The sequence below is a fragment of the Beta vulgaris genome, chromosome 5 (assembly GCF_026745355.1).
Source record: "Beta vulgaris subsp. vulgaris cultivar EL10 chromosome 5, EL10.2, whole genome shotgun sequence".
Taxonomy (NCBI): domain Eukaryota; kingdom Viridiplantae; phylum Streptophyta; class Magnoliopsida; order Caryophyllales; family Amaranthaceae; genus Beta; species Beta vulgaris.
In genome coordinates, this window is record NC_079206.1 from 54,604,192 (window position 1) to 54,631,025 (window position 26,834).

At 34.5% G+C, this 26,834-nt stretch overlaps 4 protein-coding genes across 5 annotated transcripts in view; 3 read left to right on the forward strand and 1 right to left on the reverse strand.

Annotated features, from left to right (window-relative positions):
* Window positions 1-408, forward strand: part of LOC104907931 (respiratory burst oxidase homolog protein A) — a 31,898-nt gene extending 31,490 nt beyond the window's left edge. Inside the window, exon 14 of the mRNA XM_019252709.3 lies at window positions 1-408. This exon is cut by the window's left edge and continues 1,351 nt beyond it. The gene's annotated coding sequence lies outside the window, so the exon portion shown is untranslated.
* A 9,966-nt stretch (window positions 409-10,374) lies between these two features.
* Window positions 10,375-15,169, forward strand: LOC104907888 (pentatricopeptide repeat-containing protein At3g12770). Of its 2 annotated transcripts, none has more exons than XM_048644352.1 (3): window positions 10,375-10,485; window positions 12,440-13,756; window positions 14,747-15,169. In XM_048644352.1, exons 1-2 carry the CDS (start codon window positions 10,446-10,448, stop codon window positions 13,636-13,638), a joined length of 1,239 nt encoding a protein of 412 aa, XP_048500309.1. In that variant the 5' UTR covers window positions 10,375-10,445; the 3' UTR covers window positions 13,639-13,756; window positions 14,747-15,169. The 2 variants fall into 2 exon arrangements, with proteins under 2 accessions (XP_048500309.1, XP_048500308.1); XM_048644351.1 differs by having other exon boundaries at window positions 14,782-15,169.
* Window positions 14,782-18,490, forward strand: LOC104907889 (octanoyltransferase LIP2p, chloroplastic). The gene is made up of 5 exons (XM_019252705.3): window positions 14,782-14,919; window positions 15,579-15,759; window positions 15,885-16,149; window positions 16,775-16,925; window positions 17,710-18,490. The coding sequence occupies exons 2-5, from the start codon at window positions 15,623-15,625 to the stop codon at window positions 18,042-18,044; spliced, it is 888 nt and encodes a 295-aa protein (XP_019108250.2). The 5' UTR covers window positions 14,782-14,919; window positions 15,579-15,622; the 3' UTR covers window positions 18,045-18,490.
* A 1,219-nt stretch (window positions 18,491-19,709) lies between these two features.
* LOC104907887 (ATP synthase subunit gamma, mitochondrial) lies at window positions 19,710-25,163 on the reverse strand. The gene is made up of 9 exons (XM_010696909.4): window positions 24,877-25,163; window positions 23,852-23,895; window positions 23,592-23,744; window positions 22,634-22,747; window positions 22,391-22,518; window positions 21,366-21,488; window positions 21,167-21,286; window positions 20,736-20,857; window positions 19,710-20,232 (listed from the first exon to the last, which is right to left on the reverse strand). The coding sequence occupies exons 1-9, from the start codon at window positions 24,972-24,974 to the stop codon at window positions 20,163-20,165; spliced, it is 972 nt and encodes a 323-aa protein (XP_010695211.1). The 5' UTR covers window positions 24,975-25,163; the 3' UTR covers window positions 19,710-20,162.
* Between the last annotated feature and the right edge of the window lie 1,671 nt (window positions 25,164-26,834).

Consider the following 26,834-nt stretch of genomic DNA (forward strand, 5'->3'; position numbering starts at 1 on the left):
AGGAGAGAGAAAGGGATGAGGGGGAAGTTATTGTATCTCACGCATGAGAATTGAGATTTAACAAGAAAGAGTTGATTAAATGAAGTCAAACCGTCGGATAGCTGACTTCATTGCCGGAGTATGAATATTGGGTCCCCAACAACAAACAAAGTGTGTTATCGGACCCTTGCTCACAACCAAAATATTTTAAAAGATTCCTTTTGACAAAAACAAAAAAAGCAATTGGAAACCTCTAAGAGAAAATGAATTATGTATACGCAGTTTGTCTTTTACGTTTGTTAATGTGAAAGTTGGATCATTATTATTTTTAATTACGAATAAGTGGGAAACATAATTAATGTATCAATTAATATTTATATGGTTATATATATGTTGATAATAGTAATAAAAAAATATTATTAATTGTCATGTAAGATTTATTGTATTTGTAATTTTTTATGTTTATTTATTGATTGATTTATCATTATTAGTACTACTTGCTTATACTCTGATCTTCCCTGTTGCTTTTGAGAAGAAACCAAAGAATAAGGGTTAATTGTGGGCTACTGGAGCCAAATGAAATAGTTATTGTGAGGGAAAAATAAATTGGGTAAAATAAAGAAATATATCCCGAAAAGAAAAGTGAAAAGAACTTTAAAAACCAAAGATCGTTTTTGCTTGGAATTTCAGGGGGCTTTGGGGTAGAGGTGATCATTTTAGCCTGGCCCGGCCCCGCCCGTTTTTGGGCAGAATTTTTCGGCCCGTCCATATTTTTTTTGGCTTTGGGCAAGCCAAAAACGACTTTTTAGTCTATTTTTTGACCCGATCCGTTTTGGCCCGCAAAAGCCCGCTAATTTAGGCCCGAAATAGTGGGCTTTGAACAAAAATTCGGCCAGTATTTAGGCCCGGCCGACCCGACCAATGGGCAAAATTTTTTGGCCGTGGTCCGACCCGAACCTGGCCCATGATCAACTCTACTTTGGGGGTGTGTGTCTTGTAAGGGACCTTTGGAAGGGGGCCCTATGCGAGAACAACCATGATGGCATATTCTTGACTATTAAAAATATATTATTATGAATTTTGATATATGCAACCTTAGGATTGCGAATAAGCATTATATACATTTCATTGAATAGTATTATTTGAAAATTTTATTACACAATCACGTGTCAGTTGATATACTTAATACTTGAGTATTGCTTAATGTTTTCATTTTTAGCTTCTTATAGGTAGCCTTTATTGCAGCTACATATAAGAAACTACAAATGAAAACATTAAGGAACAAATAAACATTAAATATATTGATTGACGCGTGATTGTGTCATAAAGTCCTCAAATAATACTATTCTAGGAATTGTAACTGCTAATCTGCAACCCTACACACACACACACACACAACACACATTCAACTTATGAAATTCACCATATATCTCCCACTTTTGAAAAAATACATCAAACTACCCTTTTGACTAACAGCATTAGACTTTTGTTAATTATTAACCCCTAATCACCCCTAACTCTAATTAACTAACCTAAAATTAAGTCAAATCTTAACTCTTACCCTCATCTAATACTCTAACCCTAACCACCCCTCCCCCACCTCTTACCCTTTACCCCCACTGCCCCACCACCCCTTCACCACCACCACCACCACCACCACCCGATGTCCTCTCCTATTCCCACCTGCAATCACTGACCCCCTTCCCCCGCTGTCACGAACCCCACCTACAGTCGCTGGCCCTCCCTCCCTCTTTCCCTCTTTCCTCATCCCCCTTCCCCCGCAGTCCCGCAACCCCATCCTTTTCCACCGATACTTCGCAAAAACCCCAAATCAATAAGTTTTTGCATGATATAGTGAGCGTCTGGATGACATTATTGAATCGCTCAGAATTGATGTAGTTTCTGCATGATATATTATGTTTCCGAATGATACAATGAGTTTTTTCATGATATAGTGGGTTTATGAATGACATAGTAGATTGTTTAGAAATAATGTAATTTTTGCATGATATAGTATGCTTTGAATGATTATAGTATGTGTCTTAGAGGTGATCATGGGTCGGGTCGTGGCCAAAAAAATTTGCTCGTTGGTCGGGCCGGGCCGAGCCTAAATTGCGGGCCGAATTTTTGTGTCCAAAGCCTGCTATTTCGGGCCTAAATTAGCGGGTTTTTTCGGACCAAAAAATAGACTAAAAAGTCGTTTTTGGCTTGCCCAAAGCCCGCCAAAAGCAAAAAAAAAATACGACCGGGCCGTGCGCGGGCCGAAAAATTCAACCCTAAACCCGGCCCAAAAATGGGTCGGGCCGGGCCAAAATGATCACTCTAATGTGTCTGAATGATACAGTGAGTTTTAGCATGACATAATGAATTTATGTATGATAAAATATGTTTTTGAATGATATGGTGAGTTTCTACATGATATATTGGATTTCTATATAATATATCGAATTTCTGAATGACATAGCGGATTGTTCAGAAATTATACATGTTTTTAACCTGGTCTACATTAATATTAACGTGAATCAGGTCCACGCAAAGGGCTACTATAAGTGATTCTTTGCTGTTCATCACTTTTAAAAATAAAAGCTACTATATGTCTCAATTTTACCGCCGGCGAACAAGTGAACATTGAACAGCCCTATCTCTCAAATTTCTGTTCTCACTCATCAACGAGCAACTGCGAAATCTAACTGAGTTTCTAGGTCAGTGAATTTGCATCATATAATTTCAATTAAGATCAACAATACTTCATGCGCATTTAACTTTTCATGTTTTTGCAATGTTAATTTTTTATATTCTAGGTTTAAATGAGAATCTGTTTCTGTAAATTTGATTGAATTATCGAGTTATATGACTCCTTTGTTGATGTGAGAATTATTGTGAACAGAAATTAGGTATACTTTGATAGATAATTAGGAGTAAATCTTGCTAGTATTATAATATGTAAGTAAGTTGAAGAAAAGATATAAGATATGCTGAAGAGGGAACAAGAAGAAAAGGTGCAATATTAGCTCTACTATTGTGATGAAGCCTTTTTTAATTTTTATATATAGCTTCTGAAAATGTATATTGCAGGAAAGAGAAGCAGAGCCAAAGTTGAAAGCTAAACTAGTTGCGTTGTTGATTGCTCTGGAAACGGCGGCGCAAATTTATATGGCTGAAGCAAATTAAAGGTAAGTAATTGCACTTCTATTGTGTTTATGTGTGCATCAAGGATCTAGCTTTCGACTAAACAATGTGAATGTGAAGGATCTTCTTATAAATATATGCAGAAAAGTATGTCTTCAATGTCATTGTTGACAGCCCCGTTTCTGAGATTTTGGAGGCTCGCCAGTTCAAGTTTTTTGAACGTTTTATTTTTCGGTCTAGACCAAAAAATAAACAATTTTTTTGTCCGAAATTTTTGAAAGAGACGTTAAGATAAGGAGGTAAGTACTTGATCAGTTAATATGTCAATCAGAAAACCCAAAAAAAAAATTGAAAAGATGCACAATTAAATGATTAATAAAGAAATTTCAAATAAAGTTACAACCATCGAAAGACCAAAGGCGGAAAAATTTAACCTGACCGAAATAAAGTGATAAAAAATAATTGAAATTTATATTAGATAGTATCAAAATTTTATTAAAAAAAATTATGGATTAAAGGTCTATTCTTTTTAATTAATTTGCTTTGCATTATTTTAATAAAATATTATGAACTACTCTAAACTTATTCAGAACAAAAAACAATAGGGGTAAAATTAAATTTATCATTTTGTTAATAGTTTAGATTACACTTATTGATTAGAGTAAAAACATCCGAATCTCTGTGGATTCGACCCTACTTCCCTATCTACTTTAATTAGAGATTTAGGTTATTACTTTTGATTGGGTGATATGACTTTAGCATGTCAGTTAGCAATACTATATTTGCTACATAAACATCTTATTCACGCCGCTTAATGGATTAAAATTTTTATCAACTCATAAGTGAGACAAGTAGGTTGCAGTTGCTTTTTTCATCACTTAACAAAGACAATGGAGGAAGAATATCAGATTGGACAACGTAGAATATTTCTTGTCCAGCACAAGTGCATACTCACTCTCTAACTATCTCAATAAATCCACAATCTAGTGGCTGTTTTGGCCTCCATAGATTAGAAACTCTATGAGAACTACTCACCAAGTAATGGCTTAAGGAAAACTAATAGTCTAGATATTGCAATTTCACAAATCAATCTGCTATCAGAAACCTTCTCCAAATCAAAATAAGATTCCAACCAAACTCTAAATAAAATACACAATCTGAAGATAAGCCCTCAAATTATCAACAACAACCCCAGAATTACTTCGAATTATTTATATTATTAAATTAAATGCACAAAACAATACATAAAAACATAAACCAAACTACAGATTTTACAAGAAATTACTTCGAATTTGTGTTTATAACAACCAAATAAACTACTACCAACAATATCAAATCATCATAAACTGCATTTTTGAACAATTTCAACCAAAAATTTCAAGCAAATTAATGTACTTCAATTTAATTAATGTACTTCAAATTCGAACAATTTCACACAAATTCACAACAATTTCAACCCATTTCAACCAAATACATAGCATTTTCGAACAATTTCAAGCAAATAAATGTACTTCATTATCGAACAAATTCAAGCATACATACAACAATTTCGTTCCAACAATTCAATTGGTAAACCCGCACTCACAATTTCGAACCACCAAAATTCACCTTCTTCAGATATAAAGGGCTACCTGCTTTCCACAACCTACTTCTGAACGCCACCAGCAGCAACGTCCTTCGCCAGCTCATTCTTAAACTAAAGAGATTTTGTTTATAAAACCTTAGTTTTATTGCAAACCATGAGAAAAACGACTTAGATGATGAAAACAAGAACATATTCCCAAAGCTCTTATTGGCAAAGCTCTTACCATGGATAATTTGTTGCATCATATATAATATTAAAGCAAGAAAAAATTAGCCTATGTGGCAGCCTCATAGAAATTCTGCTCTCACAATTCACCCCCACATTCATAGAGCAATGAAATAGATGCCACTTGTCATATCCCATTAAAATGGTTTTGTTTGATTATGATATTATTAGTTTCCAAAATTTTAAAAATCAGTCATTGAATGCTTTAATTTAGGAAAATCCGTGATTTGGGCTGTCAAAAAAAGATTCCTCACTAGAAGGAAATCTCCACTTAAGCAAGTCTTCCAAGGTTTTCCCTTTCCTGTCAAATATTCCATTCAGCTACTGTTTTTGAAGTTGAAAAATATTTGTAGGATGGTTTTAGAGTTGATACTGAAAGTGTTTAAGGAAATTTAGTTACACACAATTGAATGACTGTATTATAAATCCGTGTAAGAATATACACACATTCCTTCCTCTGTTTACTCTTTTACCTTTTTCGCAGTGTTCATATATGACATAATCATCATATTATATATCATACTTCATGAAAGAAGTATAAAACAACTCATGGGTGATGGGTTGTATGAAAAAATTGCAAATGTGAAGTAGTATATGATATAATCCTAATAATATGTTAGCCAGCTAATTAATTTTCTTTTTTCTTAATTCACTTTGGTAATGAATATAATGAGATGCTAGCCCGTTCAGGAGGAAATGCAAATGCAATAATAATAGTCATGCAAATTTATCTTATTACCAAATAAGAATAAAAAGATGTTTTGTTCAAAAAAAAATGTCACACTATGACTATGATCAGAGGTTACATATAACAAAAACAATAACAACTCAATCTTTAGTCCCAAAGTGGTCTAAGGTGGGCTAATATGAATCATTATAACAAATCATATCCACAACCAATACATACTAATTTTTTTTAAAAAAAACAAAAAACAGAGTTAGAGCCTGTTCTCTTTTGCATAAAACAACAGAACTAAATTGAATCAAACTGAATTATATTGTAACTAATAGTAATGATAATAATTTAGGAATTGAACTGAACTGAAAATAAGCTGGGGAAAACAGTTTCTTGAAGTGAGAGAAGTAAGACAAGAGACAATATATGAAACAAGAAATTAAATAAGGTAAAAAAAATGAAAACCAACATATAAGGGTAGGTTCACTTCAACTTATTTTGACAAAACTATGGAGATATAAGTTCGAAAAAATTTAGATGATTAGGTGATCCAGCGGGTTGCCAACCCTCTAATTATTGAAATTTCCTTGGCCAATAGTACATTAAGACATTAATTTTATGATTGTTCTATCTCTAATTTATTGTAAATATATTAATATTATTATTTTATTGTGTCTAAGAGGGTTAACTTTAAGATCACTCAAAATTTTCTCACGCTCTTACATTCAAATGAAACAAAAAATATAACCACATCCACTTATGAACTTACGCTTGATACTAATATTATTTTTAAAGAAAATGTATACTTTGAATTTTGCCCATTCTATATAAAATTCTAAAATAAAGGATTAGCAGAGAGAGTGAAACATGGCCCATGTGCTTAAATTATAAAATATAGCTTTCTTTAATGAGCTTCGAGACACTAATTGAGAAGGTGAATCAACAAAATGAGTTAATTATATATCAAAAGAGATTTATAAGTATTCAATTTTAGTTGGTCTATAAGAGAGTAAAACTGTTGTTGAAAGAGGTTATCGAATTAGAAAAGTTGTTAATTTGCCTATGCACTTTGTTTTGACAGCTTCTTTTTTCTTTGATGTAAAGGATAATATTGAAATGTAAATCATATGGAGAACTTATAAAACATACATACATTATACAAGTGATGTGTATTTATATTTGTTTATTATGCAAAATTATCATTTTCTAAATTATTCTTAATATTTAAATTGTGGTGGCTTAATATATCTAAAATTTTTAGGAAAAAACTAATGAGTAAGGATTATTTCAAGTAGCAACGGGGAATAAGGTATTTAGGCAAAAAAGTAAAGTGGGAAACCCCATATGATACTCATTATGTCAGATGGAACGGGGAATAAGGTATGAATAATATTTCATCGAAATTGTGGAATTCATGTAGCAATGGGAATAAGGTATTTATACCGCATATGTACTTATTCCGTCCGTTGGAACAAAATTTCTTATGATGTTTCAAAAAAGACAGTTTTTTCGGCCATGTGTTAAAAGTCAAGGATAATCCCTATCACATGGTAGGTTTGTATCTCCCGAGATCAGTTCTTAGTCATGGCTAATTTTATGTAGCCATTTCTCAGTCACGAGTAAAAATTGCCTAATAGTACTAATTTTATGAGAAATAACATGGAAAGTCTAACACTTTAAGGCCACTTCGAGTAAAAAATGAAGACTGTAATGTGGAGAGGGTATCTAAGACAATTGACCCCTAAGTGGTTATTGGGATAAGACCAAGTTCGTGCAAATTTTCTCCCTTTTTGAAGCAGTTGAGATCGTTAATTTACCTTTCTCATCTCAACCCTTAGATGATGGCTTTGTGGGGCTACACCAAAATTGGTATATTATATTGAATCATGTCATCACTTTATTAATTTTTCAAAGAATTCCCATACATAAGTTATTAGCGGTTATCGAAAGTGTGGAGAAAATATGGAATTCCAAATTTCCTCTTAAGGTGTTGTTGGCTTTGCTTATGACTATGTTATACAACCTCCGTTCTTTTTCTACTGCAGCAATTGAGTTTTCACGTTTGCCAATAAACTATTTTAACTATTAATATCTTTAATTACCTTTTAGAAAAATTATACAAAATTGATATTCTAAAAGTATAAATCGAGACGAATCTAACAAAATCACACATGACAATATTTTTCCTTACATAAAAATCATAATACATAGTGAAAGGTTATGATGTGAATGAATTGTGTAAAAATCTCATTTTGCAATATTATAGAAATAGAATGAAGGCAGTAACTTCTTAATAAATTTCGTTTTGCAAAGTCTTCCAAAACATATGAGTATCATGGATATGTTAAACAACTTTATAATTAATATAAAGGTATATATCTCTTAAACACAAAGTTTTTTATCAAATTAACGTAAGAATCGTTTACACGTTTTCATTGTAGCTGATATATACACATTGTTATTATAGTAAATAGTTTTCGTGCATTATGCACGGGCCTAAAACCTAGTAATAGGCATAAAAGCGAAGTAGCTGAAAGGTGAAGATTAATAGCAAAAGCAAGTTAGAAATAATTTTTTTTTAACAACAACAACGCCCCAATGCACATGTAAATTATTGTTCATAAACCACCTTTCCCACTCTTAAAAGGGTAGGATGATGCATAGTTTATAGTACTACGTACATCTTTTTAAGTTGAACTCCTTGCAACTATACAAACGTTGTTCAGTCCGCCTTTTTACGATCTCCAAACCATCATATTATTGTTTTTTATTAGTAACTGATAACATCTGCAACATAAAAAGACTTAAACAACACATCTGAGTATGGAGTATTATCACTAGTCTAAACAAAAACTAATAAGAACAGTAGAGGAAAATAGAATTAGATAAAATAAATTGACAAAAATTTAGAAGTTTGCAAATTAATAACTATCATCAATGTTAAAAGGCATACGCACCTAAGGATTGCATCTCCAACTCCATATATCCGCCTAAGATTAAATAAGTAAGGTAAAAAATAAGATAAGAGTCATAAAACTATTTCTAGAACCAAAATTATCCTTTTATGCATCAATCTGATTTATATTGCCTTGTACAAGTGTGGGAAATAATTGTGTTAACCTGTTGTAGGTTAACCTGGCACTCAATATATATAGTGTTTATAATACAGACCTATGACTATGAAAGTACCTTTCTACCTTTACAATATAATATTATCCATTTACATATAATATTATCCAATACACCCCTCAATCTTTACGGGGTGAAACAACGGATAGATTGGTACGATGTTTAGTAAAGAAGTCAGTAGATAGGCCTTTAATAAAGATGTCTGCAACCTGAGATTGTGTAGGAACTTTCTACCCTTTACAATATAATATTATCCCTTTACATATAATATTATCCAATATGCCTCTCTTTTTTACTCTAACCATTTGACCTTCACCTGGAGTAAATGGGAATCATTGGGATGTCCTTCTATAATACCCTCAGGGGGTGTTTGTTTAGGGGGATTACGGGGTGGGAATGGGATATTATATCCCCATGGGTAGATATCCCATGTTTGTTTGAGGGGATATCTTAATTCCCATGTGAAGGGGAATGGGATTAAACCCCTCTTATCCCACCAAAATAAGACATGGGAGGGGCAGGTATTAAGGAGGGGGATTATTTCTAGTTATGTTAAAAGAGGAATTTACCCTTCATTGAAATATACTTCACCAATATTGTTTGCTCTTATTTTACTATCCTTCATTAAAATGGGTAAATTTGTAATTTAGCAATATATTCCCTACTTAAGTACATCATACCAAACATGGGATAATAATATTCCCAACATAATCCCACTAACATACCAAACAATGGATTGGGATATATTTAATGAATTCCCACCTTCTAACTCCCAATCCCTCATACCAAACGCCCCGTCAGATTCACCAAACTCAGTAACAAACCAACTCATGGAGCCCGTCATAATGGGTTTTCCTTCACAATTCTTCAAAAAAACCTCAAGGATTAGATAACCACCTACAGGAATTACACCCCTTAGCATAGCAAACAACTGAAAATGAGAGGAAAAGGAAACTAATTTTCATGGAAAATATTTTACACACTACCAAACGGAGCATGAATCCAACTGATTGTAACTGAATTGAAAATAAGATGGAGAGAACAAGCTAGAAATAATAATCCTATTTATATGATAATATTTAGAATTCTAACAGATCATCAATGTACAATACGCTATTACTAGTCTCATATGCATAAATTTATGTTAATGTATAAGTTCTTACTTTTTAATTGTTTGAAATTGCTTTAGTTAGATTAGTTTCATTTTCAATCAAAAATATCTCTTTTAAGCATATTATTTTGGAAAATATTTTATGTGTACATTATATCTATTATAAATTAAACAATCTTAAGTTTCCTTATTAGTTATTACACATAAATATAGATCAAGAAAGAATTGAATATTTTATAGTTAGCATTTTTTAATAAGTAAAGGGTAGAACAGTAATTTTACAAGACGACACCGTAGCTCCTCACTTTGCTTATATAATACAGATAAACTCGTCAATTTATGTTACATTTTCGGATGTTGTGCATAAAAAAAATGAGTTTTGCTATTTGACGCCCTAAATTTTTTACTAATGCCCTAAATACATTGTATTTTTATACGGTATTTAATACGTTACCTTTTCTGTTCCTTACTCGCATATCGTCTTAAACTACATAGGTATATAGCCTATATGCGAGTAACACTCCAAAAACGCTCACGGTGCCGGTGCGGCGGTGGCCAACTCATAAGCAAATTGAATTCCTTTAGAACCTCTGGAATCTGGAACCTCTCATATGTCATACGCAAAGCTCGAATTGCAGAAGCTCGTTCCAGGTTCTTGTTTTGTTCCTTAGATGAATCTACTTATTTTGGTGTGGAATTGCGATTTTTGAGATCTACTTCATGTGATTATTCATGCGATTGGTTTTATGCTATTTGTTTCATGAATTCAATTTATTTTTTCTTTCTCATACATGCTATCTCATGTTTTTAGTGATAATTTACATGTTATAAACTTATGACTCGAGTTTCTGGTTTAACTTCTTATCTCATCTTTGTTTCATGGAAGTAAATGATAAGAAAATTTATGTTACAATTTGTAGATGCGCACATTTGTGTTCACTTGTTCTTGTTTAATTTCATGAGATTAATTTTTCAAGTGTTGTGGCTGGAAATCAGTAATGAATGACCTGTCATCCCCGGGCCCAGGGCGGCCGCCCCTCTTGCCCTGGCTCAGGGACGGGCCTGATTGTTGATGATGAATAATAAATGGTTTGGGATATGATTTACTATCGGAGTTGAAGCCAGACAATTTTCAGAAGAGGGCCAATAATTTATAATTTCCAAACCAATGAAAAACAATATAATTTTAATATATAATTAAAATACCGAACTTTAAAAAGACGAGGGGGCGTTCATAGCTTCTCCAGTGCAGTGCTGTGCTCTTGTGATTTAACTTCCTACTGTGCGAAGTCATGACATAAATATGTGGATCTTGTACCGGACTTCAACTTGAGACTTTCTTGTGTTTTTCCTCCTTTATGTTACTTCGACTCAGTTACTTGTGTCAGACATAGGTGCACATCAAGTATGTGATTCAATTTTTTTTGTTTGTTTAAGGTTGATTTGAGGAATTGTGTTGGGATCATTGAGCGCGAGCAAAAGTTTCTTATACATTGAAATTTGGCGAAATTGGAGCGTGGAGGGATTAATTAAACATATAGTAACACACAGAACCAGAACATCATAACTCTTCATTACAAAGAAACTTCTATGCCCTTTTATATTCCTGCTCCTTTATTTCGCGCGTTTTCCATTTCCTTGAAATCTAGACTGTTTAATGTGAGGCCCTTTTGTTCATTTTCACATTGTGGTGATAACCATGTTGACAACAACTGTGATCATCAAATTGTCCATCCTAAGGATCAAATTTATGTCTCTGAGAGTTTTTCCTTCTATACTTCTCTATTGAGTAGCTCAACCCACATCAATGAGCTAAAGCAGATTCATGCCCACTTAGTACATTTTGGATTTCATACTAAAGAAAGATTCTTGGTCTCTAAATTCATTAATGCGTGCTCGACACTTGGTGAAATTGGTTATGCTCGTCAAGTGTTCAATTCATTTCCTCAACCAAATATATTTATGTGGAATGCAATTGTTGGAGGATATTCTAAGAGTAATATGTTGGGTGACTTAATTGGAATTTATGTCAAAATGAAGCGGGCTGAGGTGAGTCCCGATTGCTATATTCTTACTTGGGTGCTTAAAGCATGTACTTTGTTACAGCTGCTGCAGATGGGTGGGGCAATCCATGGGCATATAGTTAGGCTTGGGTATGAATTTGATGTGGTTGTACAAAGTGGGCTTGTTTCACTTTATGCTGAGTGTGGTAGTATTGACCACGCGAAGAAGATTGTTTCTTATGATGGTATGCTGTGTAGTAGAAGATCAATAGTTATTTCTTGGACCACGATCATATCAAAATGTGCACAAAGTGGTCATTTATTGGAGGCTTTGAGACTTTTCAGTGATATGAGGATGATGGGTGTGAAGCCTGATTGGATTACTTTTGTGAGTGTTCTGAGAGCTTGTGCTGATCTTGATTATCAGGAACAAGGAAAATCTCTTCATGGTTGTGTCCTTAAAATGGGTCTTGAATCAGAAGAAGATTTACAGATTTCACTTACCGCTATGTATGCAAAATGTGGGCAAGTGATAGTGGCAAGACATTTATTTAATCTGATAAATAAACCAAACTTGATTCTGTGGAATGCTATGATTTCAGGATATGCTAAAAATGGTCACGCTGCGGAAGCAGTAGAGCTGTTCAAAATATTGGCGATGAAGAAGGATATGGAGCCAGACTCTATTACTTTGAGGGCTGCTATTCTAGCCTGTGCCCAAGTTGGTTCACTTGATCTGGCAAGATGGATGAATGATTATGTCACTATAAGTGATTGCCGGAATCATGTATTTGTTAAAACAACACTTATTGATATGTATGCCAAATGTGGAAGTCTTGAATTAGCTAGGGAAGTTTTCAATAGGATTCATGATAAGGATGTTGTTGTTTGGAGTGCCATGATCGTAGGATATGGGTTACATGGTTGTGGCGAAGAAGCTATTGATCTTTATTATGAGATGAGGCAAGCTGAAGTGAGGCCCAATGATGTCACTTTTCTTGGCCTCCTTATGGCTTGTAAAAATTCAGGTCTTGTCAAAGAGGGATGGAAGTTGTTTCATAGCATGAAAGATTATGATATAGAGCCTCTTCACCAACATTATGCTTGTGTTGTTGATCTGCTTGGACGTGTTGGGTACTTGGCAGAAGCCTACAAATTCATTGTTAGAATGCCCATTGAACCAGGGATAACAGTTTGGGGGGCCCTTCTGAGTGCATGCAAAGTACATCACCATCTACAGATGGGAGAATATGCAGCAGCTAAGCTGTTCAAGATAGACCCATATTATACAGGACAGTACGTGCAGCTGTCAAATCTATATGCTGCTGCACGTATGTGGGACCAGGTTGATGAAATTCGCAAGCTTATGAAAGAGAGGGGATTGAGCAAGAACTTTGGATATAGTCTGATTGAGATTAATGGAAAGCCTGAAGTATTTCGTGCAGGAGACAGTTCACATCCAAGATCTGAGGAAATCCGGAAGGAGCTTGTTGATCTAGAGAGGAAATTGAAGGAGGCTGGATTTTTCCCAGATTCTGGATCTAATTTGCATGATTTAAGTAGTGAGGACATTTTGGAGAGTCTTTGCAATCATAGTGAGAGGTTAGCAATTGCTTATGGTCTCATCTCTACACCATCAGGAAGCACTCTTCGGGTAGTGAAAAATCTGAGGGCATGTGTCAACTGTCACTCCGCCATTAAGCTTATCTCACAAATCACTAATCGGAAAATAATCGTTCGAGATTCTAATAGATTTCATCATTTTGAAGACGGAGTTTGTTCTTGTGGAGACTATTGGTGAAAATAATTGCACAATTTACTTTAACTGTGATTTGGCTGTACTAGTCCAGAGGAGATGCTCCAGAGTACATCCCACCAATTTTTCGAAGAACTACAAATTGAAGGACTATGACTGACAGGTGACAATTGCATTATATTTAGGATTTAAAACTTGAGCATAGCAATTCGCCATCACATACATTTATCTACATTGTGCACATCACTTCTATATAATTGGATCACCAGATGACCTCTTAGCAATCTGCAGTTTGACACCTATATAATTTTGCTTGGTATAACTACTTTTTAGCAATTATCAATGTCCAAAATTTTGCAATCTCAGGAAGCGAACTGGCAAAGCTTGCAAGGTCCAAAGGGAATGTATTTGCCATCTTAGTTTAAGTAATTTTGTTTATGAAAGTCAATCTAAACACTCTATTCTTGATGGCACGGTGGTTATTAATGTTTCCATTGTGCAAACATCTTTTCACTGGCATTAGGGTTTAGATTTATTCTATTGTGAAGTTTTTCTCTGTCAAAGTTTACTAATGCCGGTAGATTGAAAACGTCCAACTTCAGTCAAACTTGTCCATAAGCGTAACAGTTACATATTAGGGGCATTGCGCCTCATATGGCAATATTATCAATAAACAACAATGCATTAATGTGCCTAAATGGAAAATGAATTTCACGAGTGTTACAGTGAAGTAACGCTTCGTTATGCTACAAGATCTCCAAAAACTGCATTAGTCAAGGGTTTAACTATAAGCAATAAAAAAAATATCTTCCAAGTTCCAACCATCTGACTTTTCACCAACTCCAAGTTTTCTGAATACTTGGTCACTGGGAATAATTAGGTTATCTAAATTTTAGTCGTTTATTGGTTGGTTGTTCTTGTTTTGTATCTGTTTTAACAGAATTGAACATATTAGTATTGCCTTGGGTTGTTTATGATTTGTTGTTGATATTGAAAAAAAGGTTTAAGGTATTCGCAATTTTTTCGGCTATCCAAAATTTGAAAGATAGTCTGCAAGATATTCTGATCAAATGTTCTAATTTTTCTACTCAATGTTCTTTGTTTCACCTTTTATAAAATCAGGGATGTTTAACAGTACTTATTATGCTTACAGATCTGTTGTTGCTGTCATTTTGTTGTCCATCCTAGGTTGAAAGAAAACGTTTGAAATTTGAAAAGTGATATTATCGCACTGCCGCTCCATTGTGTGTGTCTCTCCATTGCTTCAGGCAACAAACAGGAATTCAGCGTCACTGCTGCCTACAATAAGCCACCTACTACTGCACAGTAATCTCTTGCAATTCTTCTTCTTTTCTAAGTTTGCTTACAGCTAAAATTTGTTAGAAGTTGCAATATTAGATATGTTAATGACTTGCTTTTTTGGAATTTGAACTTTGAATTTCTTGTAATTTGTTCCTCGAAATTAGAGATGATGCAATACATCAGTGAGTGCACTGATTGAATTTATTAGTTGATTAATAATTTTATTGGTTCAATTTTTTAAATTAACATGTTAATTATCTAACTTTTTACCTAATTGGCTGATGTTGTGCACTACATCTTGGTATCTGAACAATGTTACTTATATGTCCATGTGGATTGATTATTAAGGAAGTTGTGGATTTCTCAGTACAAATGCAGACTTGTTTTGATATTGGATTTGAGAATTGTTGTGTCGGGTCTTTTATACTCTATAGTTTATAGGTTTTTTTTTTATCTCTTATTGTACCTTAATTGTTTAAAATCTTACTTCCGGATTTGATTAATAGTGCTAGTATTGTTGTGGCTTCTGTTTGGAGATGATCATAGTGTACTGATTTCATATAATGGCTGTAGCTCATTGAATTTAGTGTACCTCTTTGCAATAATGCATCATAATGTAATACTTGCTGCCTTGTTGGTGAATTTTATTTTGTGACTCTTTTCTGTCAATGATTCTCATCAAGTTATGGTGTTTTGGCTTCTCATATCATCGGAATAGAGTATTGATATGGCTACTGCAACTCTTGACTCATGTATGTTGTACCCACTTCACAATCAACGGTGTCTCTATGCTCAACATTTGTACATATCCCACGACGTCTCAGTTAGAAAAAACTTCAAGTTAAAATGCTCCGCACGGAAAAGGTGAGATTATATTTCTCTCATTTAAGACTCATTTAGACTAGCTTAATATATTGACTAGATAAACTCTGTTGGAGTTTTGACATATTTTCTTTATCTCAATTGGTAGTGTTACGATTGTACAACAGGTGTGAATACGTTGACCTCCACAATGTACTTGTACCTTACAGTGACGCGTGGGCTTTGCAGAAGGCCATAGTTAAAGAGAAGAGAGCTATGATTGAGAGGAACGAAGAGTGCCATGATACTCTAATTATCTTGCAACACCATCCTGTTTATACTCTAGGCACTGGTAGCTCTGAGGAGTTCTTGAATTTTAATGTGAAAGACCCACCTCATGATGTTATTAGAACTGAACGTGGTGGTGAAGTTACCTACCATGGACCTGGACAGGTACATTTTCTTGTTGATTACTTGTGACTGAGAGATCTCTTTCTTCATTTTCCTTTTGTTTAGTTGTTCCGCTTTGACTTTTGCACTATTCACATAACCCTTGACCTTAATATTCGACTAATATTCAGAAACAAATATTATCTTGTAAGATGTTGCTCTATTTGTCTCTATGTATATGTTCATAATTTTAAATTTTTTCCAGCTGCTGAAGATATGGATCTTGTGCTATGAGCACAATATTTATTTCTGACAGTGGATTTCCTTCTACATTACCATGATTCCATCTCTGGACTAGTATAATGTTAATAAACTAAAGTAAGATCACATGATGGCTTATAATGTAAATCAAATTTCAGAGGAAAAATAGTAGGTAATAATTTTGTTCTATTGATTTCCTGAATACCAGCAATCAGACTTTAGAATATGTGGAGTGATGCGCGTTTCTGCATATATATTGGCTGTGACATAAGAAAGTTGTTCGATATACTGAAGTTCGACATGATAGATGTGTCTAGTACCTTGTGCCTTTCTAAATTTGTATTTGAGTTTTTTAGATTATTCCTGCCCCGGATTCTAACTCTATGCGTCTTTTTTGTATGGCAACACTATGCATCTTTGACTATAGCTAGTTATGTACCCTATCATCAATCTACGAAATCACAAAATGGATCTTCATTGGTACCTCCGGGCTCTCGAGGAGGTGGTGATTCGTTCTCTTTTCTCAACCTTTTCTATCGAGGCTTCTCGGCTTGAGGGCTTTACTGGAGCATGGGTCGGTACGTTTCATGACTGACATACCTTATTAGTTATTAGTTACTCCCTCCTGTCTTTATTAGTTTACCCGTTCTTTTGCACAGAGTTTTAGGAGAAATGATGTTGTGGGACATAGAAAGAAAGAGAAAATATTAATTTATATTAAAGTTGAATGTGTGTGTGATGCAAAATTAGTGGTCTCATTCCAAAAATAGTAACAAAAGAATCCAAAAAAGGAATACGGGTAAATTAATAAAGACCGGAGGTAGTATTACCCATGTCTGTCTTTGTCGCTTTTGCCACAGAAGTGCTTGCAAACAGCACATAGGAATAAGATATGTGATGAACAGCTTAAAAGTTTAGCAGATCAAGTTTTTATATCAATACAGTCCTTGCAACATGTTATGAGCAATATATGTTATCTATGCATGTGCTTAATTATATTGGTATAATGTTGTCGAACTTTAGTCTTTTATGATAATATGAAATGTTCATTTGACACTTAATGCATAAAACATGTTCGTTATTCTTATCTAGTCTTTTTGAATTCATCTGCAAACATCTATTTCAAGCATAGCTTCACATTTACATGACGGTTCTCTGGAATTTTTTACATATCCTCGCTCAGATTCAAGGTGTCATGAGAAAATCATCCCTGACTTTCCCGAGTTTTTGTCCTTGTGACTATAACCCTTCAAGTACATTCGTCTAGAAAGTCCGATTGAAAAACTAGTATTATCAAGTGAGAAGTCATGATACCATTATAAATATGCTTTCCGAGTCTCAAAATTGTCTCGTCAAATTCAGGAAAGCAGAAGCTGGCAGCAATTGGGATACGCGTGACCCACTGGATAGCATACCATGGAGTAGCTCTCAATGTTTCTATAGACCTGACACCCTTCAAGCAGATAGTACCTTGTGGAATACGAGACCGTAAAGTTGGAAGCATTAAGCAAATACTTGGGGAATGCCAGACATCCCTCCACGGTTCAAGCATAGATCAGTTTAGTGCTGATGATTCTCTACTAATAGACATTGCTCAAAAATCACTGATTCGGGAGTTTTCTGAAGTTTTTCAACTTAATCTGGAGCAAGTATCCCCAGCAACATCACATCTTCAGAAATACATTAAAGCTTTGTAATTCTATGGTTTCCAATGGGTGGAAATTGGTATGACAGAAAGATTGTCCTAGTATGACCTCAGAGGTCAGAGTTTCAGTTTCAGAAATACATTAAAGCTTTGTAATTTGTGCAGTAGAGGTCTGAGTAGATTCAGTACATGTGATCTTGGCATTCAGATTTAAGCAGTCAAAACCCTGCTGTAGATTGGTGTAGGATAGATGATCGCGTGTAAAAAACACGAGTCTTTTTGTGTGTTGTAAATAATAACTGTTGGAAATTTTGATATTTACACATTTGTTTGTGTTAATATTTTCTATCGGCAAGTGCATTGTAATACCATTTCAAAAATAATTAAGTGTTAGGTCATGTCGATCTCTCTTTTAATCATTTTTGTAATCTTCCTTTCAGGGCAATATTCTTGTATATATATAAAAAAATCCATATTGTAAATGGAAATTTGATTTAATCTTCCTAAATTATACTATTACTTGGTAAATTTATTTAGTGAAGATTGTCAATTAGTTGTTATGAATATTTTAATTTTTTTATTATGCAGATTTGACTAAGGAAACAAAATAAATACTACCTCTTTTTTTTTAGTTGCAACGATTAGACATTTCCCTCTCTATTTTATGTCAAATTGTTGCAACTAAAAAAAAAACAGAGGTAGTATGTAATTCATTCCCAGCTACAATTAAGGAAGCGTTTGGTTCACATAGTGGTATGAGTTTAGAATCAGGATAGGTTTGGAACTTGATACCTAATACCATGTGTTTGGTTTTATTTGGGAATGAAATTTTTTCTTCTATTTAATACCTAGCGGTATTGGTATGGGTCAAACCCACCTCCCCCTTGGAATTCTAAACCTCATACCTTATGGGTTTGAGGTATGGGTTTTAAATCTATCAAATTATTAGGGGGCATTTGGTTCACATAGTGGTATGGGTTTGGAATCAGGACTGAAATTAAGGTGGTATAGGTTTGGAACTTGATACCTAATACCATGTGTTTGGTTTTATTTGAGAATGAAATTTTTTCTTCTATTTAATACCTAGAGGTATTGGTATGAGCCAAACCCACCTCCCCCTTGGGTTTCTAAACCCCATACCTTATGGGTTTGAGGTATGGGTTTTAAATCTATCAAATTATTAAACAAACACTATGTACGGGTTTTGCTCATTCTAAACCCATACCTCACTCCCTAAACAAACACTAGGTACGGGTTTTGCTCATTCTAAACCCATACCTAATACCAAAATCATATGAACCAAACACTCCCTAAACGAAATTCACTGTACTAGCTGTCTACCTGTATATTCTCAAATGTCTTGAAGATTTTCACTGTACCAACTGTTATGCATGGCTTTTGAGAATAAAAGAAAACATTTACTTAAGAGGGAATAGTCAAACCTAATTTAGATAATGCTGCGTATTAGTTGGCTGCTTCTTACCTCCCACTCCTTTTGGAAAAAAGCTTTGAGTACTCAATTTGATCTTCAGCCTCAAGCATTGGATCTTTAGATAATTTACATTACGCATTGTAATCAAAATGCTGGGGAGCTATATATTTTTTTTCCGATAAACTCGTGCTAAGTTGCAGGCTGCCAGAAATGGTTTGGTGATATAACACAAGGCAAATTCAGTTCAAATACATGGATAAAGGGGAAGAAGGATAATGTCAAGAATTAAAAGGAAGTCCCTCATACGAGAGTTAGTTTCGCATACAGCATTACACGACGAATTTGGATTGGAACTATAAACTCAGTAGAAAGCAAGACCAACAAAAATGTGCCTTCAGGTACCAGATACATTTCTGTTGCCCAAGGATGAGGAAATTACAAAGACGGCACTTAAGCAATATATGGCAGCTCAAGAACATTGGTTGTTTAGCACAAACCCTTGGCACCATATAAAAATATTCCACAATCGAAATCAAAACCAAAAATATAACTTTTTTTAAAAAGAACCCTCGGAAAGAAGAAAAGGCTTTCTGATGTTCCCAGAAAAAATTCGTTGGGAGTAATTATTATATAGATTTTTCAGAACTCTCTCCCAAGGGACAGCAAAAGGCTGAGAAAAGACTGTACTGAACTTATTTCGTCAACGTCAAGGTAAAGCACAAACAATTTGCCTGTCATCTAGCCCTCCAAAGCAGATGCTCCAGAAATAATCTCAGTAAGTTCAGTGGTGATAGATGCTTGGCGAGTCCTGTAACACCATCACAAACATAAGATCAACCACATGAAACAGGTAAATTATCAAAACTAGTAAAGTTAAATACTTGAAAGTCTTTTTAGCCTTTATTAAGATCCCGTCTGAATTTATTAAGATCCCATCTGAATCTTTCTGTCTGTCAAGTCAACTGTTCTAACTGAATTTTGACCTTATTTTGACATTCATTTATAAGAACACACATTGATGTGGGATCTTATTGGAATAGACTCGTCGTGTATTTTTCATATATCTAATTTTCATAATTATTTCTGATACAAATTGCAGATATTTGGTATTAAGTAAACAAAAAAAGGTCTGATCTGAACTTTGACAAAAACAAGTAATATGTTTGTGGAACAAGGTGGAGTGAACATAGCCTAATAATTATTTTGTATCTTGTGAGGTTTATTGAGAGTTGACTGAAACAAGCAGCATATTTAAAACTAAAGATTGCTATTAAAACAGCACAAAGATTTTCATGCAATGCGAGACTGAACCTGTTATAGGTAAGTGTTAGACGATCAAGCATCTCTCCAGCATTTCTGCTTGAGCTATCCATGGCAGACATCCTAGCACCTTGCTCACTGCAAGCATTCTCCAAGACAGCATTGAACAACACCTGAGACATAAAAATCGAGTATGAGAAACCAGAGCAGTATAAGCACTCCAAGAAAAATTTTAGGGTAATGATCACACAGATATTGAGAAAAGGCTTATTGATAGTACATACTATGATCTTTTCTTAGACATTATACCAAGCCAACATATATAATCTTCATCCCAAATAACAGACTAAAGTTAACATATACACTCCTACTGCCTGTAAAAAGAAAAATCGCCTGCTATGCTCTTTATCAACAATGCATTTATTACATTTTTGCAAGTACATTTCAATGTTGGAGAATGAGTTCCATTTAAGAGAACTTACACAAGACAATTGAAACTCGGCAAGATTCTGAAGTATCTCCGACTTTGTCTCTCCACCTTCAATTTCATACGAATCTAGTTCACCTAGCGTTCCACCAGCCTCAGATTCTCTCTCAACAATCTTTACAGGAAAATAGCTTCAAATCAGATACCAACAAAATTAAGAATACAGTAGTTCTTCCTCCTGCAGAAGATAGTACCTCGGGAGACAAGACAGTTGACATTGTAGGAAGAAATGACACAACAGAGCCAAACTTGTTGAATACAATTCTCAAGGCGTCAAACTGCACGTTCTTCAAGATATCATCAGCAAGTGCTGCCACCTGTAGAGGACAGATCAGTGATCATTCAAAGTTAATAAAAAACATCTCCCGGTAGCATTATACTTTTTTTACCAAGATCATAAGATGCAACAGAAATAAGTTACGCAGCATATCCCACAGTATACACAACATATATGTGCCATGATAGCTCTCTGTAGACAAAAGATGGAACGATCAACAGAAAGCCAATAAAAACCACAACATTTACTCTCAGTAAGTCAGTACCACCAATTGACTAACTAAAATGGCATGTGTTTATGCCAAATTACTAAAAGGAATAAGAAGTAGCTGCACCAGGTCTAGAAACCCTAAAGGAAACTAAAGAACGAAAGACGACAAATGATGTATATGGGTCAATCACATGAGAGCAATGAGATTAGAGAAAGAAGCAAAGGTTTAGAAAGGTGCAAAAAAATGCAAGGTTTGTGAACTCACCAATAACCACCAGTAGCACAGACCACAAAACAAGCCTTTCGTAATTAGGTTTTTAAATGCTCCATATGCAAAATAGTGAAATCCAGGACACTTGAAGAGACTAACAGAAAGATTCAAGAATTGTGCTTCTAGATAAGATTATCTTAATTAAGTAGTCATAACGAGTCTCTCATATCTACACCTAAAAATCCTGGTGCACAACTCCCTCAATCCAATCCCAGAAAAGAGAACAGTTCGCCTCTAAAGAAAAGTAGATTTCAGACATGCAATTTAGATCCCAAAACGATCACGAGGGTAACCAATGAAATAAATGCTTAGAACACATTCATATATGATCTAAGAGAAGCTAAGAAACATCTCATCAAGGATCATTAATGTGAACACGCTAAACAGGTGTGGCTTAATTTCTCGCAGTTTTTTCTTGCTGGACAACTGAAGAGAGGAAACAAAACCCAAAAAAATGAAACCTGTGTATAGTTCAGAGGATTCTTTTGCAGCTCAGTCATGCAGATATCAATATCCTTCCTTGAATCACGGATAAGCTGCATTTTGGCTTTCTCTCCCAAGACAACAAATTTAATTTCTTTATCAGGACCTGTAACAGCAGCGAATCAAAATTTCCAATTAGTGAGCAGTAAGGCAGAACAAAACTAACAAGTCCCTGGAAACTATAAATCATAAGATAGCCGGTCCAGGGTAACAATAATTACCATCATTCAGCTTACGAATAGCTCTGCTTACTTTGACTGAGGTGGAATTGATACCACCACAGAGACCTTTGTCAGAGGAGATTGTAACAACAACATTTTTTTTAACATCAACACCTGTTAGAGCAATAAATAGATCAGTTACAGACAGCCAACAACATAAATAAAAAAGCAACTTCTGCTTCCCATATCTAAGTTCACTTTCCAGACCTGCTTGTCCCATAACTGAATATACATTCCAATTTAGCAAATTTTCTCTCAACTTCTTGAAAGTTGGGCCTCAAACCCACCCACCAACCCACTTTGTCCTCTCTATTAATTCTCTCTCCTTAATCTTTATATCATTACCCAATGTATACTTAAAAAGGGCATGGATGGATATCTTTCAAGATCGCGATATAAAAGAACTCATCTTGCAAAAATCCAACCACAACCATACAGGACTTCTTAACTATATTCAACTGACTGTTGAGCCCAAAACCACAACACCTATCAACTTCAATAAATTTACAGAAAGCAATACTATATATCCTAAACCAAAACAAAGACTAAGGACATATGAGTTGGCATTGAGCCCTACTCTAAGGCTCCAAATATAAACATAAGGCTATAAATCAAGAGACACAACTAAGAAGCTAACCACAAATAACCAGATCCTACGGGCATGGATCAGCCCCTTAATTCTTTATCACACTATGGAAGAATATGTCATAAACTGATCCAGACATCCAAAGCGAACTCATTCTTTTTCAAATGAGTATGTAATACGCAATCAATGACCAACGCTAATATAAAGGGAGGTGTTGTAAACATCAGGGACTACGACAAGTCGACAACTATGAACTGGCAGCTGTTTATTTGTTTCCATTCACAATAAATAAATATACCCACCATCCTACGGGCTGGGAGCTAAGCAGCAATTGAGCAACAGAATCAAGCCATAGAAAATGAAATAACATACTAGGGGTATCCCCAAGAAGTGCTGTGAAAGGCTGCCATAAGCCACGGGAATTTTCAGCTTTGGTTTGGATTTGTCTTAGCTTTGAGGCTGCAACCATCTTCATAGCCTTTGTAATCTTCTGGATGTTCTTAACACTCTTCATACGATTTCTAACTGCATTATACATAAGATAGGATGTGAAACCACAGATAAGATCCCATCACATCAAATGAAAAAAAAAATAGCAAAACCATATTAATCATATGTTCAGTAATGCTCACCAATTTGGGTAGAAATGTAGCGAGTTCCCAAAGTTGTCTGCTCCCTGAACAATAATATCAGAGTTAGACATGTATAAATTATAATAAAACCTCTGCACTATACCCCCCCCCCCCCCCCCTCCTCCCCCAAATCAAAAAATAGGCCCTGCTTCCTAAACTGAAAACAACCTGCTAGCTAAAGCTAATATATAAATTAATGGTCAACAACCTACTGTCACTCAATGTCAATACAAAGTACGAACAGAGTGGAAGTGAGCAGATGTTCCACCATAGAACAATCACTTTTTATGATGCTCATCAAATTTCAATAAGAAAATGCTTCTGAACTTAAACAGATGGTTCTGCTAACACTTACACTCAATAACAAAAATAATCCATAAGCCCCCAAACACTCAGGCTGTTATGTAACTAAACGTACTCTCCATACAACTCCGCCGAACTATTTTTAATAAGATAGCATGAGCTTTGTGATTCCGTGTAAGTTGCAACCGAATATTTATTACTTGCCCGTTAAAATATAAAACGTTATATCCAGATCTATGATGGTGCAACGGTATAAGAAAGCATATATCATAACCATGCCAATAGTGACATCCACACAAGAAGCTGTCAACATGATTCTAAACTATCGAAACACCAAGATAAACACACTACCATTTCCTGCAAATTTCATAAATAAATAGCATTTTAACCATACTTAATCTTCTCCATCTTTATATATCCTATCCTCAGTAGATTTGCACAATGTCAATTTGCTCAAAATACAAATGCCCAAATCATATACATACATCCATAAAACATTCTTCCAATAACCTTATTGCTACAACATTTGACATTTCACTTTCAAATAACATCTCCATCATTCAGGAAGAAAACGATTGAATCGCGGAATGGAAAAAAAATTAACATCCGTAAATCAAAACCCTAATTTGGTTAAATTAGGTGCCGGCGATCGAATCCTTCAAATCAAAAATCATTGCAATAATAAACAAAGATCAGAGGAGAAGAGAGATTAGAGATCGTACTCTGAAGAAAGGATAGAGGAGCGAAGAACATTGATTGAATTAGGAGAAACGATAGACGTAAAACGCCTTCCTTCACGTCTAAGAGCTGACATCGCCATTGTTGAATTTGATTGAAGGATTTGATGATGTTAGAAACCCTAGCTTAGGTAGTTTTAGTTGTTTCGTAGAGAGAGAAGAGTGAAATGAAAGAGAAGAAAATGGGGATACAAAATTTAGGGATTGGATGGATGTGTGAAGTTTTGTTTCTTCTCTCTCCCTTTGTCTTTAACGCGCACACACTTGCTATTCCTCGCCTCTGTGCCGCTGTGCGTATAAGCCTAAGAGGGCACTCTAAATTGTAGACGCTGTCGTTTTACATGCCCAACGTCTAAATTGACTAGGGCTAAGGGAGTAGTGATGCGCGTCGAGTTTGAGTTTTGAGTATTCCAACTCGACTTGCTGACCATTTCGATTGAGTTATGGAGCTAGTCAATGTTGAGTTGTATTGTCGCGTTAGAACTTATGAGTAGACTATATATTAGATTTAGGCATTTTTATTTTTGATAATTGTACTTTCGATAATCGTACTTTCGAATTTTTCTTGAGATTTTGAATCTTAATTAGATTTTGGCTCAAGCTCGCTCAGATCGATTTTTATCTAAATTGATCCTGAGTAGTTACTCGTCTTATTTACACCCCTAAAATTGACATTTCTCTCCTTTTCTTAGATATGAATGTTACATAATTCAAAAAATAAAAAATAAAGGCAAATGAGTTACTTTTAGTATAAACAAAAAGGAAGTTAAGTTTAGGAGAGAGAAAGAGGGGGGGGGGGGGGAAGGGATGGTGGTTTGTCCACTAAAATGTGTTTAGCAAAAATCAAACTTGGAGTGACCATAATTTACAACTTAATGAGTAAAAAGATCACGAGTAAAAGTAAGCAAAATTTGAAGAATATTTAAACTTATAGAAGTTGAAGAGGTAGTGTCACATAATTAGGTTTGATGAACAATATAATAGTATATGAATTTTTGCAATTTTAGGAGGATGTCCAAATGTTTGTTTTGCTTTGGTTAATATAGTTCAAAAATTAAACTAGAGTAATTTTTCATGAGTTATTATTGAGTTTTTAAAAAGTGCATCAAATACTGCGTTTTAAAAATGTCACCATATACCTGTAAGGTTTGTAACAAACCAACCATATATCCTTAATGACTAACATACGTAAAGATTAACATTGAGTAAACCTCTGAATAGTGACAAAATATGTTAAAATTAGTGAAATACTAAGTGATTTTTAAAATTGTTTTGGAGTTAATTAACAATCGTCTTGACTTTTGTTATTCAAACGTATTTAGTGAATATGTCACAAATGTTACAGATACAAGGTGCAAAATTCAAAATGCAAGTGTATTCTTATCATAAACCTCCATACTATCCAATTATCAAAGTCTTCATGAGATAAGTAAGCATTAATAAGTTGTCCTCGCCAAACTTAGCTTCAATCATCCATGAACTTGCATACCTCCAACCGTGAAATAAAAAAAATCACATTAAATTCTACTCCTTCTGTTTTCTTTTATTTTTTCTATTTAGAATCTTTTTGTGAGATGAAATTGGTCAAAGTAGGAAGAACATTCGGAAACGGGGGGAGTATGTATATTATAGATCTTATGTGTTATTTTTTACAAAAAGGTAATGAGAAGAATTGTATGGATCTCCTATTTACTAAATATATACAATGATGGTTTGTACACATAAGACTTTTTTCTTGTTTATTCCTCAAATTCAAATTTTGCTCAATTTGAACTCTACAAGTGATCAATAATGTACAAATAGTCGTGAGTGTATCACATAAATTGCAACTATCTTGAGGTGAGGAGCATCTAAAACATATAAACAAAGAATATCGTTACAAACAAAATGTAAAACATCATCTAATCAAAACAGAGAAATCAAGTGACGAAAGATTGCAACTC